The 13,868-nt window shown below is 38.2% G+C and overlaps 1 protein-coding gene across 1 annotated transcript in view; it reads left to right on the forward strand.

Annotated features, from left to right (window-relative positions):
- Window positions 1-13,868, forward strand: part of ELL2 (elongation factor for RNA polymerase II 2) — a 74,210-nt gene that overhangs the window by 34,958 nt on the left and 25,384 nt on the right. Inside the window, exons 3-4 of the mRNA XM_023617951.2 lie at window positions 8,319-8,440; window positions 13,226-13,389. Coding sequence (XP_023473719.1) covers window positions 8,319-8,440; window positions 13,226-13,389 — 286 coding nt within the window. The remainder of the gene's footprint in view (window positions 1-8,318; window positions 8,441-13,225; window positions 13,390-13,868) is intronic.

Below are 13,868 nucleotides of genomic sequence, written 5' to 3' on the forward strand. Positions count from 1 at the left end.
AAATACAAATTTTCTATTTTGTCATGCCCCATAGTCTGAATACCTTTTTCCTGATACAGTATCTCTAGTATCTGCTATTTGCATCTTTCCCCTGCCGATAACTGTCATCCCCCCTTTTTTCCTGGAAATACCCAGCTACCAACCAGCTACACCCAGCCACCTGGTCTCTTTTAAATAATTTTTAGCTATGAAGCTACAAAATGAGTCATAACAAAAGTTACTTTGAAGCTCCTTTTTAGCTGGTGAAACCGGCATTGGTCAATTGTATTTTCGTATACTTAGCTTGTATGGATTCAGTTACAGTAAGGTACTCATCATCATATCCAAGATACTATATGTATGTATGTGTACATGTATATATATGTACACAGATGTGTGTATGTATATGTAAATGTGTGTATACATGTGTGTGTGTGTGTGTGTGTGTAGACACATACACTCAACTCCATTCTTCCTTTGGGGAAAACACCTTGGTGTCATTCTTGATTTCTCTCTTTCATTCCTCACATTAGTTTGTCTAGGAATTCTGTTGCATCTACCTGCAAAAATATATCCCAAATCCTCCGTTTCTCCCCATCTCCTGGTCCAAGCTACTATCATCTCACTCCTGGATTTCTATATATATAAATGTGCCACCAGGGCAGGGATCTTTGTCGATTTTCTTCATTCGTGTGTCACAGAAACCTAGAACAGTTCCTGACACAGTAGGTACTCAGTTAATATTTGTGGAATAAATGAATTAAATGAATGAATCAATCAGTGTCATCTTACTGGGCAACCGACATTGAGAAGGCGAGTTTCATATTAAGAGAAACCATATTAAGAGAGCCAAAAATTACTCAAAGCAGTTTTTTTCAGTTTCAGTTATATAGCAACTTGGGTATATCTGACTTTTAAAAATTAGCGCTTTACTTCTGGAGATGTTATTGCTTACTTGTAAACAATTAAAATTCGTTTTGAAATGTTACCATCAATGATGTGTTCCCCAAAATGGCCATAAACTTAAAAGGATACATTAGGGATGAAAATGCAATTCTCAGGAATGATTTTTCTAATAAGACTATATCCTGTGGAAGTAACAGAACCAAGAAAGCTCGGTATTGGCCTGCTCTTCTCTTTCATGGAGAACTTTTTAAGAAACTCTAATACTGGGTCTAAAGGATCTATATGGAGAATAATAGGGAAAGCTACTCTACTTTACTTTTTTCTTAATATACGTCTTGCTAAAGAGGAAGAATGCAGGGAAATAAATAAGCTTATTTTGTCCTGAATTATTCATATTAATTGCTACACGGCCTGAATTTTTTTGGATAACTGCCAATATATCTTTGTTCTAGATAAATTTAGCATTTTGTGCTACTCTTCTCAGTAAAGTATCTATCATGTGGAAATTTCAGATGTTTCTAATATATGTGGGATCTTTTCCACCTGCTGCCAGTCTTTATCAAAAGGAATATTTACCCCTTACTGGTTTCTCTAATACTTAACTTTTTCTATTGCCAGTGAAAGATGGCCTCCCCTCCCTCCACCCCCACACCCACCCGGCATTGCTTTGCACATCTGGGCTGATCTGAGAGGCTTTTTTTTTCTTACCTAAACTCATGATGTTAATCCTCAAGTCTGAAAAATAGGACTTGTGGCTTTCAGGTTGAGGTTTCTATTTTCTGTTCTGATTCTACATTATTTATTTTGCCCCTAAACTCTAGACCCTGAACAGTACCTGCAAATACATTTTTCTAACTAAACTGAATTTTCTAGATTATTAGGAAATCACAGAATCATTAAGAGTTAGGAAAGGATTTGAGAAAAAAAGAATTCTAATGCTTAAATATTTGTTGCAATTTTTCTATCTAAGCTAAGATATATTGTTTATATATAGCAAAATAATATATTAGTCAAATAATATTAAGAGACAGGTTGGCCTCCTGAGACACTGGAGGAATAGAGGAGGTGGGTTCTGAGGTCTTAGGAATTGGAAAACTACTATTCAGTATGAAAGGACCTACAGCAAAGAAATCCGTTTTGTTTCACCTGGCATTTCCCAAATTTATTTGAGGATAGAACCCCTTTTTTCATATACAGAAACTTTTCAACACGCTTTGGAAATATTGGTGGAAAGAAAGCAGACACTTCAGTTCTAGAGCTGGCTCAAGCATTAATCAACATTTTCATTCATTCAGCAAATGTGTGGAGTGACTCCTTTGTGCCACATACACACTGTTTGAGATACTGGCGATATATTCAGGGAAGAAACCAGACAAAAGCCTATGTCCTTCCAAGGACTATATTCTAGTCAGGGGAGAAAGACAGTAAACATAATCTGTAAGTAGTATGGGTGCTACATGTTTTAGACAAACTTGGAGTAAGGTCAGGGAGTCGGAGTACCGGAGTTGCAGTTTTAAATAGAGTTGTAACCTTGAGCAAGTCACTGAGACTCTCTCTGTTCCTAATCTGTAAAATGAAGAAATTCGATTAGATGATCTCAAAAGCCCTGCCAGCTCTATGAGTCTGCTTTAAGGACTGAGAGTTGTCATATCAAACTGTAATACTACTGAGTCATGAGCATCCCATTGAGTGCTTACAATCAGCTTAGCAGGAAAGGTTGGCTAACTCATAGGGTTACTGTCAAAGAAAAGCTTCTATAAGTTTAAATAATTTGTAATACCCACAAAAGAATAAAGCTTTCATTTTAAATAAATGAAAAAAGAAACCTTGGATGATCCTGTTTTAATCTAGCCTGTACCTCAATCCAGTATTGAGTAGAAAGTATTTAAGGGTGGGAAACCTCTGCAGCAAAGATACCAGTGGCTTCTAGGCAGATGTTAGCATGCCCATATGAGAAATTTGCAGCAGTGTGCACATTTTGCTTCTACCCCACATCCTTATGTAAATAGGAGGTCAGTAACTTGATGTGGAAATACTTTTCAGACAGTATTCCACTGCCACATGCCTGAGCTTGTGTCTCAGAATAATTAGAAGCTTTGACTTGCACATCTTGGTATACAGGGTTTATGTTAATTATAAATGTCTGAAAGTTTCCTGAAACTTTTTCTTCATAGCTTTATATCGAAGACAGTCTAGAATTTGGGGGGAGGATTGTGGACTGTGGTCCTAAGCCTTTGATTTCCAGTCTCTCATTTTTGGAATGCAAATTAAAATCTGCTTTTCCAGTTGCCCAGAAAATGGTGGTATATTTTTATTTTCTTCATCTTGAATAAGAAACTGTTTGGAATCTTAGCCTTTCATACTTTTTAAATAACATCTCATTCTTAAGGCATTTAGCTAAAAATTTCAAGTAGACCCTGAGTCCCTAAATATAAAGGTTTTTCCATTGACCTATAGGAAAAGCTTAAAATACTATAATTAAAATTGAGAAGTTCCTGTTACACAAAGGGATGCTCTTCCAAGATTGTTTCTAAATCAGACCTTAGAATTCCTTCTCCTATGGTGGTTAGCCCAGTCCCCAGAGGCTTACCCTACACCTGCAAGTAACAGTCAATTCATTTTCGTCCCCCCTCTTCATATTCCATAAATTCAAAGGCCAGTTTATAAGTAAATGCTTCATAACCATTCTGAAAGAAAGGACTCCTATTTCACTATCTGGACAAGCTGTGGTATAGGCTCCTATATATCAAAGAGAGGAGTGAAGAGTATCCACAAGTTCCTCTGAAAGTCTAGTGTCTGAAATGCTCCAGATTAGACAAGGTCTCAGATCCCACCTTAGCTGTGGCCTTCAACAGTCCCACAGGCTCTGGTCCCCTCTGAGGTCACCAAAGTTTAGTTATGAAGCCCCCACTCCCCTGCTGCTTTGCCTGCCCTAATTGTCACACACAACCTTCTCTTTCCATTAAGTCTCCTGCCCTACTGCCTGTGGGGCCAAACCGTTAAGCAGACTTACCAGCTATAAACATAAGTGATCCTTTGTACATACGTTTCATTCTTAAGAGTATATTTAGGTATTGATACAAATACAATTTGTATCCAATTTGTACCATCTTCTTCAGGAAATTAGATATAGTAAATCCATAGACAATGTAATTCAAGCTTTTGAAATTTTAAAGATATAAAGATTGTTTGGTGCTGTCTTGCTCTTAGGTCTTGTACAGGAAAAGCCTGAGATTAGGTCAGGCTGTACCATCTGCATTGCTGCTGCTCTGAATACTACTGAGGAAAAGTGATGTGGAAACTCAGAACTCCATGTTCCCTCATCATTCTTTAACCTCCAACCCCAAACCCAGCTCCACAGCTGAAAGAAAATACCATGATATGCAACAAGATTCACTCTTGGGTCCCAAAATGAACATGATTTGCCCTGATGTCTGCCCCTGGCCCCATCTGCACACTGTTCACAGGGTCAGACAGTGGGCAGGAGAGATTGTGGAGGAGCCCTGCTGTCATTCTCTGTCATACTACCTTGCTTCCCAACAGTTGAGGACAAAGCTGGCTCGTCGCTGATAGTCAGCAGCCTGAGAACCTTAATCGATACGTGTGGTATGTAAGAAGGAGGGATGGCAGCGATTACCAGGACTCTCCAGTTAATTGTTACTGTGTGGCTTTTTTTTAAGTTGAAAACTACACTAGTCTTTTCTAATTGTTATTGCCAGTGAGGTGTTTGGAACTTACCAAGGGAACAGAATTCTGAGGGACTGTCACTACAAAGCTTCACTTTCTTTATCCTGAAATGATTCTTTCTCATTTGAGAGTTTGTTCTTAGTAAATTAATCTCTCTTCAAGACCTCCTTTTTTTAATTGATATCTAGAGTAGGCATTCCAAAAGAAGTACTTTTTTTATAACTCCTGTTAAGTCATTTGTTTATTTACTGACTTTGTGATGCTTAGGAGAAGTGGCAGAAATTAATTTGCAGTAAGTACTTAATCTTCACATTCTCTCTCCAGCTAAGTATACTTTAAATATAAATATGGCTCAGGTGCATTTAATTGCCTTTCAGTGTCATCTGATGGGAAGTTATAAAACTGGAATAAGTGTTTCAAAGAAGTTAAAATGGCTTCTTTTATTTTATATAAGATGGGTCCTTTATTGCTTTAAAGAAACCATTTTTTCCTCCACTTCATTACTTTTCAGAAGCCAGTGAAGTCAGAATTCTCTGTTTGTGGGGGGTTTTTTGTTTGTTTTTTTGCTGAGGAAGATTTGCCCTGAGCTAACAACTGTGCCAATCTTACTCTATTTTGTATGTGGGTCACCACCACATCTTGGCTGCCGATGAGTGGTGTAGGTCCATGCCTGGGAACTGAAGCAGAGTGCACTGAACTTAACCACTAGGCCACGGGGCCAGCCCCTCTGACTTCTTTTCTAAGGGACTGACCTACTTCTGTTTCTAACCTATAGTTTCTTAGCCTCAGCCCTACTAACATTTTAGACTGAGTGATCCTTTGTTGTGGGGGCTGTCCTGTGCACTGTAGGGTGTTGGGCACTATCTCTAGTCTCCAGTAGATGCCAGTGGCACCCTCCCAGACCAAATGTCCTCTATGGGGCAAAATTGCCCCTTGCTGAGAACTGCTGTTTTAATCTATGTGTAACACGTGCTTCTAAACACTTCAGTGGGTACATAGCATCGGTTGTGTAGGCTTTTTCTTTTTTTAACTTTGTTCCTATTTAACCTGATTTTTTCCTTTTCTGTGTATGATCATATTTTGTAAATGACTAAAGCTTCTTTTTTTTTCTGTTCAAGAGACTTTTAAAGTACAAGAATAGGAAAGCCTTCTGTGCCCACCATCAGGCCAGACTGTAATGCTTTGAGGGGTGTGCACAGTAATTAGTTCAAACAAGGTATTTTTGTTATTGAACCCTCCAAATTTACACAAGACACTGCCTGTGTGTGTGTTTTAAAAAATGAAAAAATGTATAGGAAGATAATTTTTTACCTTGGAAAGTGTAAATGTTACTTAAGAATCACAGTTTAGAGAATGAAAACGGAAAAAAAATCTACATTTAAGTTATATAAATGTTTAAGAGCTTTCCTGAAATGCTGTTTAGTAGATGTCTGAGCTTCAAGATTCCAATAATTAAGTTAAAAGTTTCCAGTGAAGGAATACTGAACATTTGTAGAATATGAGTCCAAACTGTAGTCACTCTTGAAAAATAGAAGAAACTATATGATTCTACTTTTTAAAGTTGCAATTTAGAATCTCCCAAAAGGGACAGTCTTCCATACTCTGATGGGTAAAGTGTTTCTGCATTCCCAGACCTGAGCTGCACAGGAAGGAAGACCGTAGGCCTAAACTGAAGCCAGAGATGAGCCCACAACCACTAGGAGAATCTCCCCAATCAGGTTCTGCAGATCTGCATGAGGGGTTGAGAGGGAAGTGAATGGACATTGAGTGAGTCATGGCTGGGGAAGGAGTTTCATCAAGTGTTCACACCTTCCTCACCTGTCCACCGCCTCTCCTAGGCCTTAAGGAGGCTTTAGGTTACGATGTACATCCCTTCTCTGTCAGTAGAGTCCTGCTATTCTCAGAAAAACTGAGTGCTGTTACACCAGCCTGCGGGCGGACTTTATGTTCTCTGTGTCTCACGCAAGCATTCCTTTGGCTCCTGCTCTCCTCCAGCTCTGTAGGATTAAGAAGTAAAACATTCCAATTTATTTCACCAATGTGTGTTTACCAACTAGGCATTCAGTTTGCACACCCAGTAAGACAACCTAATGAGTACTTATGGACAGAGTAAGTTAAGACTTGTTCACAAAGTTCCAGCTTTTAGGACTAGGGGAAATAAAAGAGTAACTTTAGGGCCCAAAAAAGATATAATTTATAGAGTAAATAATAAATGTAAAAGCTTGTTACTCTAGCAATTGTAACTAATTTAAAATAGGGAGTCAGAGATAGTTTAGATTCATGGCTGAGGGAGGCACTGTGGAGTTATCTAATGCTCAACATCTTTGGTGGAATTTGGCCTTTCAAGCTCTCCATGAGTCTTCTGAATCACCCTTGAAAAGATGTTTTTCTTTGACTTATTTCTTCTCCTTGTTCGTTCATTCCTTCAACAAACATTTATTGCATGTCTACTATGCGCCACACACTATAGATGGTCTCTCTTCTTACCTTCCTTTACTTTTTTAGGGGGAGGGGTGTGGGATGGAATTAGTGGCTCCAAATTCTTTCCTGTAGGTCAAAGGTTAGGAGTCTTTGAGTGAACAAGTCAGAGTTGCAGGGTGTATATATATATATATATATATATATATGGCAGCCAGTTACCTCTGAGTGTTAATCTTCTAATAATGGAAAGGGCAGATTTGGGGGAGAAGAATGAGAATTAGAAAATACTTTCCCCGTTGCAACTTGTCTACTAAGTTGCTAAGACTCTGGGGGCAGCGGTGGGGGGGGTGGAGGGGTAAGGTGCGCATGCTGGAGAGCAGGAGATCATATTTTACCTTCTTGAATGTAAATGAATCTTTTTTATAATTATCACCTAACACTGTGGTGGCCTCTGCAGACCCAAGGGAAGGAAAGTCTTGGGATCTGGGAAGGGTGGAACAGTTGAAAGACTGAGAATTTTCCAGTTCATTTGTTTGCAGACATTTATTGAGCTTCTACTCTGTGCCAGGAAAATGTGTCTGGTAGAGGGGCTCAGTCATCTAGAGCAACCCTATCCCTTCGCTCATGGAGCTTCCCATCTAGTAGAGAAAGCAGACCTTGAGCAAGAGCAAGAAATGTCTGCCTGTTCAGCAGTGTTACCTGGGGCTCAGCCTTGGAGTGCCCTGCAGAATCCTCTTGGTAGGCTGCTGACCCTGTTCTGTGAAGAGGAAGATGAGGAAGGGATTCATAGGGCAGGGAGAAACACCCAGCTGCATTTTGATGTGAATGTAATTATGACATTCACCTTACGCTGCTAGTTGTTCTTCAAAATATTACACAAAGAAGCAAGAATTAATGTGAAACATGTATATAATAAGAGACAAAAGATTTAAATATGGGATGTCTGTCAGAGACTATTTAAATGTCTAGAAGGTATTCAGCAAAGGGTCATGTCAGCTAAAGACAGAACCTGTATTGCTCAAAAAAGGAAGAGATTAAATTCACTAATAACTCTTCCACCTGAATTATAATCATTTACTAGATGAAATGAAGAGGGTTCCTCTTATAAACTAATTACTGACTACTGATACTTAAGGGTAGAAAATGGAAATATGAATGTGGTGAGTTATAGGCATGCTTGCCAGATTACTTGAATGACTTGGTAACTTAAATGTTCAAGAGAGCTTGGGTATAAAATGAATGTCACTTGAAAAACAAAGTCAGTTATCAGATCGTTCTATGGCAAATTTATAATTTGAGGTGTTTCTCTCTTTCCCTCCTTTTAGCTTATCAAAATTCCCAAAAATGATCCCCCCAATGAAGTGCATACCTTTAACTTCTATTTGTCAAATGTGGGTAAAGACAACCCTCAGGGCAGCTTTGACTGCATCCAGCAAACATTCTCCAGGTAAGTACATTTCAAGGTATGCTGGAGGGAAAGTAATTTTTCTTTGAGGGTTCTTAAAAAATTAATAAAATACATAGTAGTCATTCCATAAATATTTATTGAATTGAATTGTGGAGCTTATTTATTTATTTGAGAAATAATGAGCAACTACTATGTGCTAGAAATTATATTTGTCACTGTGGGATACCATTAGAAAAATTTTAAGTTTTTTGCCCTCGAGGGATTTTAAACATCCAGATTTTTTGCCTGTAAAACATGGTTTGTTTGTTTGTTTTAAAGCCAAGATTGAGGTTTTTAAAAAAAGTCTTTATTCAGTGCATTTAAATAAGAGTGCCTTATAGTGTACTCAAGGCTCGCACTCAAGGGCAAAGGAGGAAAAAAATATATATATATATCTTGTATATTTCCTTCCTTCTTCCCTGTGCAAGCCTTGTTGTAAGATAGACTTAAAAATCTTTATTCTGCAGCAGAATGGAAATTAACCCCAGTGTAGCAGTCACTTCTGATTTTGAAAAAAAAAACAAAGGAGGGAGGAAGACAAGAATACACACCCACATCCCAGGGTACCATGGAACCCTTATCTACTTAGGTCCTCTGTAAACAATAAGCTACTTGTTTCACTCTTCTTTGCTGTGGTTGTTTCTGATTAAAGAATGGCCCCCTTGAGTAGGGGGAGTTTGTTCTGCCTGTGGATAAAGACAAGCCCCTAGAGCCCCCAGCTTCCCCGGAGACACTGACGTTGGCCCAAAGTACCCTGGGCCGTGCATCTCTCTCTCTCATCTGCGTGGTACTTGAAACTGTGTAGGCCTTGCTGTGCATTGGAGAGAGAGGAAAGGAACCTAGTTTCAAGTGAGCACAGGAGGCAGGGATACAGAATAAGACACTTCACTGAAAGAGTGCTAAAGTTCTCTTCCCATTTAAGGTGACTAAATAACTGTATGTTTTATCTTAATCTGCCATTTTCCCTAAGTATATGTTAATTTTGCTTTCTAAAAATTGCTCACCCCCAAACTTATATTTTTTGGTATAAATTGCATACATTATAGATTATATTGACTTTTCTGCACTGTCCACTGGCCACACGTGGCTATTTACATTTCAGTTGATAAAAGTGAAATAAAATTAAAAATTTAGTTCTTCACTCACATTAACCACATATTACAGGCTCAGTAGCCACATGGCTAGTGGCTATACAGAACATTTTCAACATTGCGAAAGTTCTGTGGCACAGCATTGCAATAGATTATAGAATCACCAAGTATTAGGGACCTTGGTGATTGTGCAGTTCAAGCGCTTCATTTCACAGATGACTTAGCCACAGTTGCATAGCTGGTTAGTAACTGGGCTAAATGAGTACTGAGTTATACTAACTCCTAGTCCAGTGTTCTTTACATACCACAGGGCACCTGATTTCTCATTGTGGTGCCATCACCTGTAATGCTTGTCTTTAGATAAGAGTTATTTTATTATAGTGAGAACATTTTGACACCAAATTGAACCATGTCCCATTAGGAATTTTATTAAGGAACTTAATCCCCTCTTCAAAACCAGTCATATCATCATAGGTAATATAGTTTCTCCCTTGCCTCATAAAGACCTTGTGTGTTTATTTCTACCTTGCTTGTTTAGAGACGGAATTAAGGTCATTCACAAAAAAACTATACATGATACAGCAAGATAAAAGAAACCATTATTGTGAGAAAATTGGGGTAAATGCATTAGTATGATCCAAGGTGCTGTATTAAATGTGTGGTATGGGTATAAATTGAAATTTGCCACTATAAAAACAAAAGCACTCAAACTTTCAGTTCTCATCCTAGCAAGCAAACCTTTTCATAATCTGGCCTCACTTTTTCTATGTAATTGAATTTTATTTTTCCCGTAGATCTTGTCTCTCCTGCAGTAGTACAAGCTCCTCAACGGCAAGGGCTTTCTGACACCCTTTTTCTAGTCTTAGAACTCATACTAGATGCTCAATAAACAGATGTTCAGAAACATTTTAACTAGTCTCCTTTCTTATCTTTCTTTTTAAATCTCCTTGTACCTCACTTTTCTCATATGTAAAATGGAGGAAATCCCAAAATCAAAATTACCTTTTAAAAATTCCTTAAATCTGCCCATTCACAGACCTAGTGAAAATATATCCAGCCCTCTACAGTAATACACACTCAAATGTGAGGAACTGTGAGCGAGGCTAGAGAAAGACTACAGGAATGTTTATATTCATATGTCAAAGTATTTAAACTTTTAAGGTGACTCAGTTGAGGATGAGTAGAGAATTCAAGAGAGTACCTTCTTGCCGGGTTTAGCTCTATTTTGTTTTCATGTAAAGATCTCTTTCTTGACCTTGAATAGTATAAGCTGTATACTTGTATAAGCTGTAACTTCATCCGTGATTGGTAATAGCTTCAGCTTATTCTCACTATGTAAATTACTTGGTAAATAATAGAGGGAGATGTTGAAATTCAAACTTCCTGCACAGACCTTCATACTGTAGTCTCTTCTCTACTACAATCTTTTCTTTCCATTCTTTCTCCTCCAACCCTCTTCCCCTGAGGGTTAAACCTTCCTTCCTCCCTCACTTCCTCCTTCCCCTCGGATCAGTGGCTTTTCAGCATTCATACGTGCTCAACTCTTATTAAAAAATAAAAACAAAAACAACTTCCCTTGCACTGTCTTTTGGGGCTGAAGTCTGACTTTAGTCTCCATCATTGCACTGAAACTGCTCCCCCAAGGGGCCCTTGACCTCCTTGCTCTTGAAGCATCCAGTAGATGCTTATTGGTTCTTTATTATTCTGGACTGTTCCCACCATTTCATACTGTTGACTGCTCTGATTCCAGTGGCTTCCCTGACACACTGCTCTTCTGATTTCCCTCTACCTCTTTGGCTGTGTCTTTTAAGTCTCCTGTGGTCTTCTTTTCCCCGTGCTATTGCTTATTTTAAATATTAGTGTTCTTCACAGTTGGTTCCGTCCTGAGACCTCTCTTCATTTCTTCAAAATCACTGTGTACAACACTGAATTCTTTTTCTCTCTTCCAACCCTACCCCAGTGTCTCAATAAATGGCAGCTCCACCTGCCTAATACCCTAGGCACAATCGTTAACTTCATCCCCTTTTTCTCCCCCTGTGGCTAATTACTGACCAAATCCTGTCAATTCTGCCTCCTCCCTATCTCTGGAATCTGTCTACTGTTCTGCATTCACAGTGCCCTACACTGGTTCAAGCCATCACTTCTTGCCTATAATCCTTCAGCATCCTCCTAACTGGTCTCCTGCTTTTACTCTTGTGTCCCCCTTCCTCCCAATTCATTCTCCATCCAAATTGATCTTTCTCCAATACAGGTGAGTATTTTTCTCTCCCTTGTTTTCAGCATCCATTATTCTTGGGATAAAGTCCAAAATCCATGGCCTCCAAAGCCCTGTGTGATGTACTTCTCATGCCCTCTTCAGCCTCATCTCTAATTGTCCCTTCCAACTCTCTTTCGCCAAACTGAAAACCCCCTCCTTGCTCCGCCTGGGCCTGCACAGGTTGGTTATCCCCCTAGAACACTTCTATCCTTCTTCCCTCTTGTCTGGTCATCCTTCTAAATCAGCTCGGGCATCACTTCCTCTAGGATGCCTTTGCTTCACCCACAAGTCCAGGTGAAGTACCTTCCTGGGGGTTCCCTTCCCCTGTGGCATTCGTCACACTCGGTTATAATTTCCAGTTTGCTCATCCTTCTCACCCGGTAGGCAGAGAGCTCATTGAAGGAGGGACCACATCTGTCTTAGTCCTTGTCACACCCTGTATACCTCACGCATTGCCTGGCATGCAGTTCTTGCCCAATGAATATTTATGAAATGAATGAAGTGATCTTTTAAAAACAGCATTTGTACAGACAGTTTCTAGTAAGTTACCAAAGTTTTATCAACTCTTATTTTTTAGCGTCATAACAAAGCTATTTCGAATTAAGTTTGGAAATAGAAATATCAGAGCTGCAATGGCATTTTCATTACTTTTATATTCTAGTCTGTTTTAAGGCCATAGTAATCACTTTTTAAAATATGAGTATAACTGTTACCATCATCCCCTCATCTTAGCGTTAATACTTTGAAACAGAGCCATCTTTTGGGCTAATGTTATATTCGTGATTATTTAAATAAAAGTTTCTTTTAATATTTCTGCAAAAATCTGTCTAGTATTTTCTTAAATATTTGCTATATAAATAGGTCATCTTACATAGAGATTTAACAAAGTGGTAAATGTAAATTCTACAAATGTTTAGGATCTTTGGGCTAATAATAATAAAGTAAGTTTTAATGTTTGGCAGTATTTTAGCATTAAAATTAGTATCTTTTTAAAAATTTTGGCAGGTCTGTTTCATCTAGTCAGTTCTAAAACATGCATATTATGGTTCCACTAAAAGTAAACTTTTAACATTTCTTGTATCAGTGGTACATAATTCTTAGAAATAGTTGACTATTAAATGAAAGTAGAATTACAGTGCCCATCGAGACTCTTTACTCCAGATACTGATTTTTTTCAAAATTTTGTAGATTGGGTCTCTTAAGAACTCATTTCACCTGTTCTATTCAGAATATGAAAAAAAGTGTGCTATGAAATGAAGAGGAGGAACTTAAATGTTTTAAATAATCTTTACATTTAAAAATTAATAATAATATCAGTTATTTTAGGATTACAAAGCTATTATTTGGGCTGCTGATTTTAGGATTACACAGTTCTTGCTTGCCTTTATTGTGCAAAATGAGGGGCATCTCTAACAAAGCCACCATCTTACTTGTCAGCTCTGGAGCCTCCCAGCTCAATTGCCTGGGATTTATACAAGATAAAATTACAGTGTGTGCAACAAACGACTCGTATCAGATGACACGAGAAAGAATGACCCAGGCAGAGGAGGAATCTCGCAACCGAAGCACAAAAGTTATCAAACCCGGTGGACCATATGTAGGTTTGTATAGATACCTTTCTCCTTCTCGCTGATTGATGGGAATAATTCAAGATCACTATCGGTAAATACTGGTAATATTAACTCAATGAGAAAACAGAAATTAGTTTTCAGAACATTTTGGATAATATGGTCAGAAGTCATTTATTTTCTTCAGACTGCTGATTAATTAAAGAACAGATTTAAAACTTTTACTTCTTTTATAAATCATGAATCCTCTGTTGGCTATTTGTTATTATTTTATAATCTTGGGATCTGGTCAAGTTACTTTACTTGTGAGGTTGTAATAGTGGTACCATTGTGTTTTTTGTCACTGGATGATGTAATTTCAATGATGGACAGTATGGTTCTTGTTTTGCACTTTCGTAGGGTTATTTTTACAATAAAGTCTGAGTAGAATTTATGAGTTGATAACCTTGCAGGTTTTGCTTACGTTTTCAGAGGAACTTTATACAACAAGGAATTTTTATTGCAAAACTATA

Source organism: Equus caballus, chromosome 14, assembly GCF_041296265.1.
Source record: "Equus caballus isolate H_3958 breed thoroughbred chromosome 14, TB-T2T, whole genome shotgun sequence".
NCBI lineage: Eukaryota > Metazoa > Chordata > Mammalia > Perissodactyla > Equidae > Equus > Equus caballus.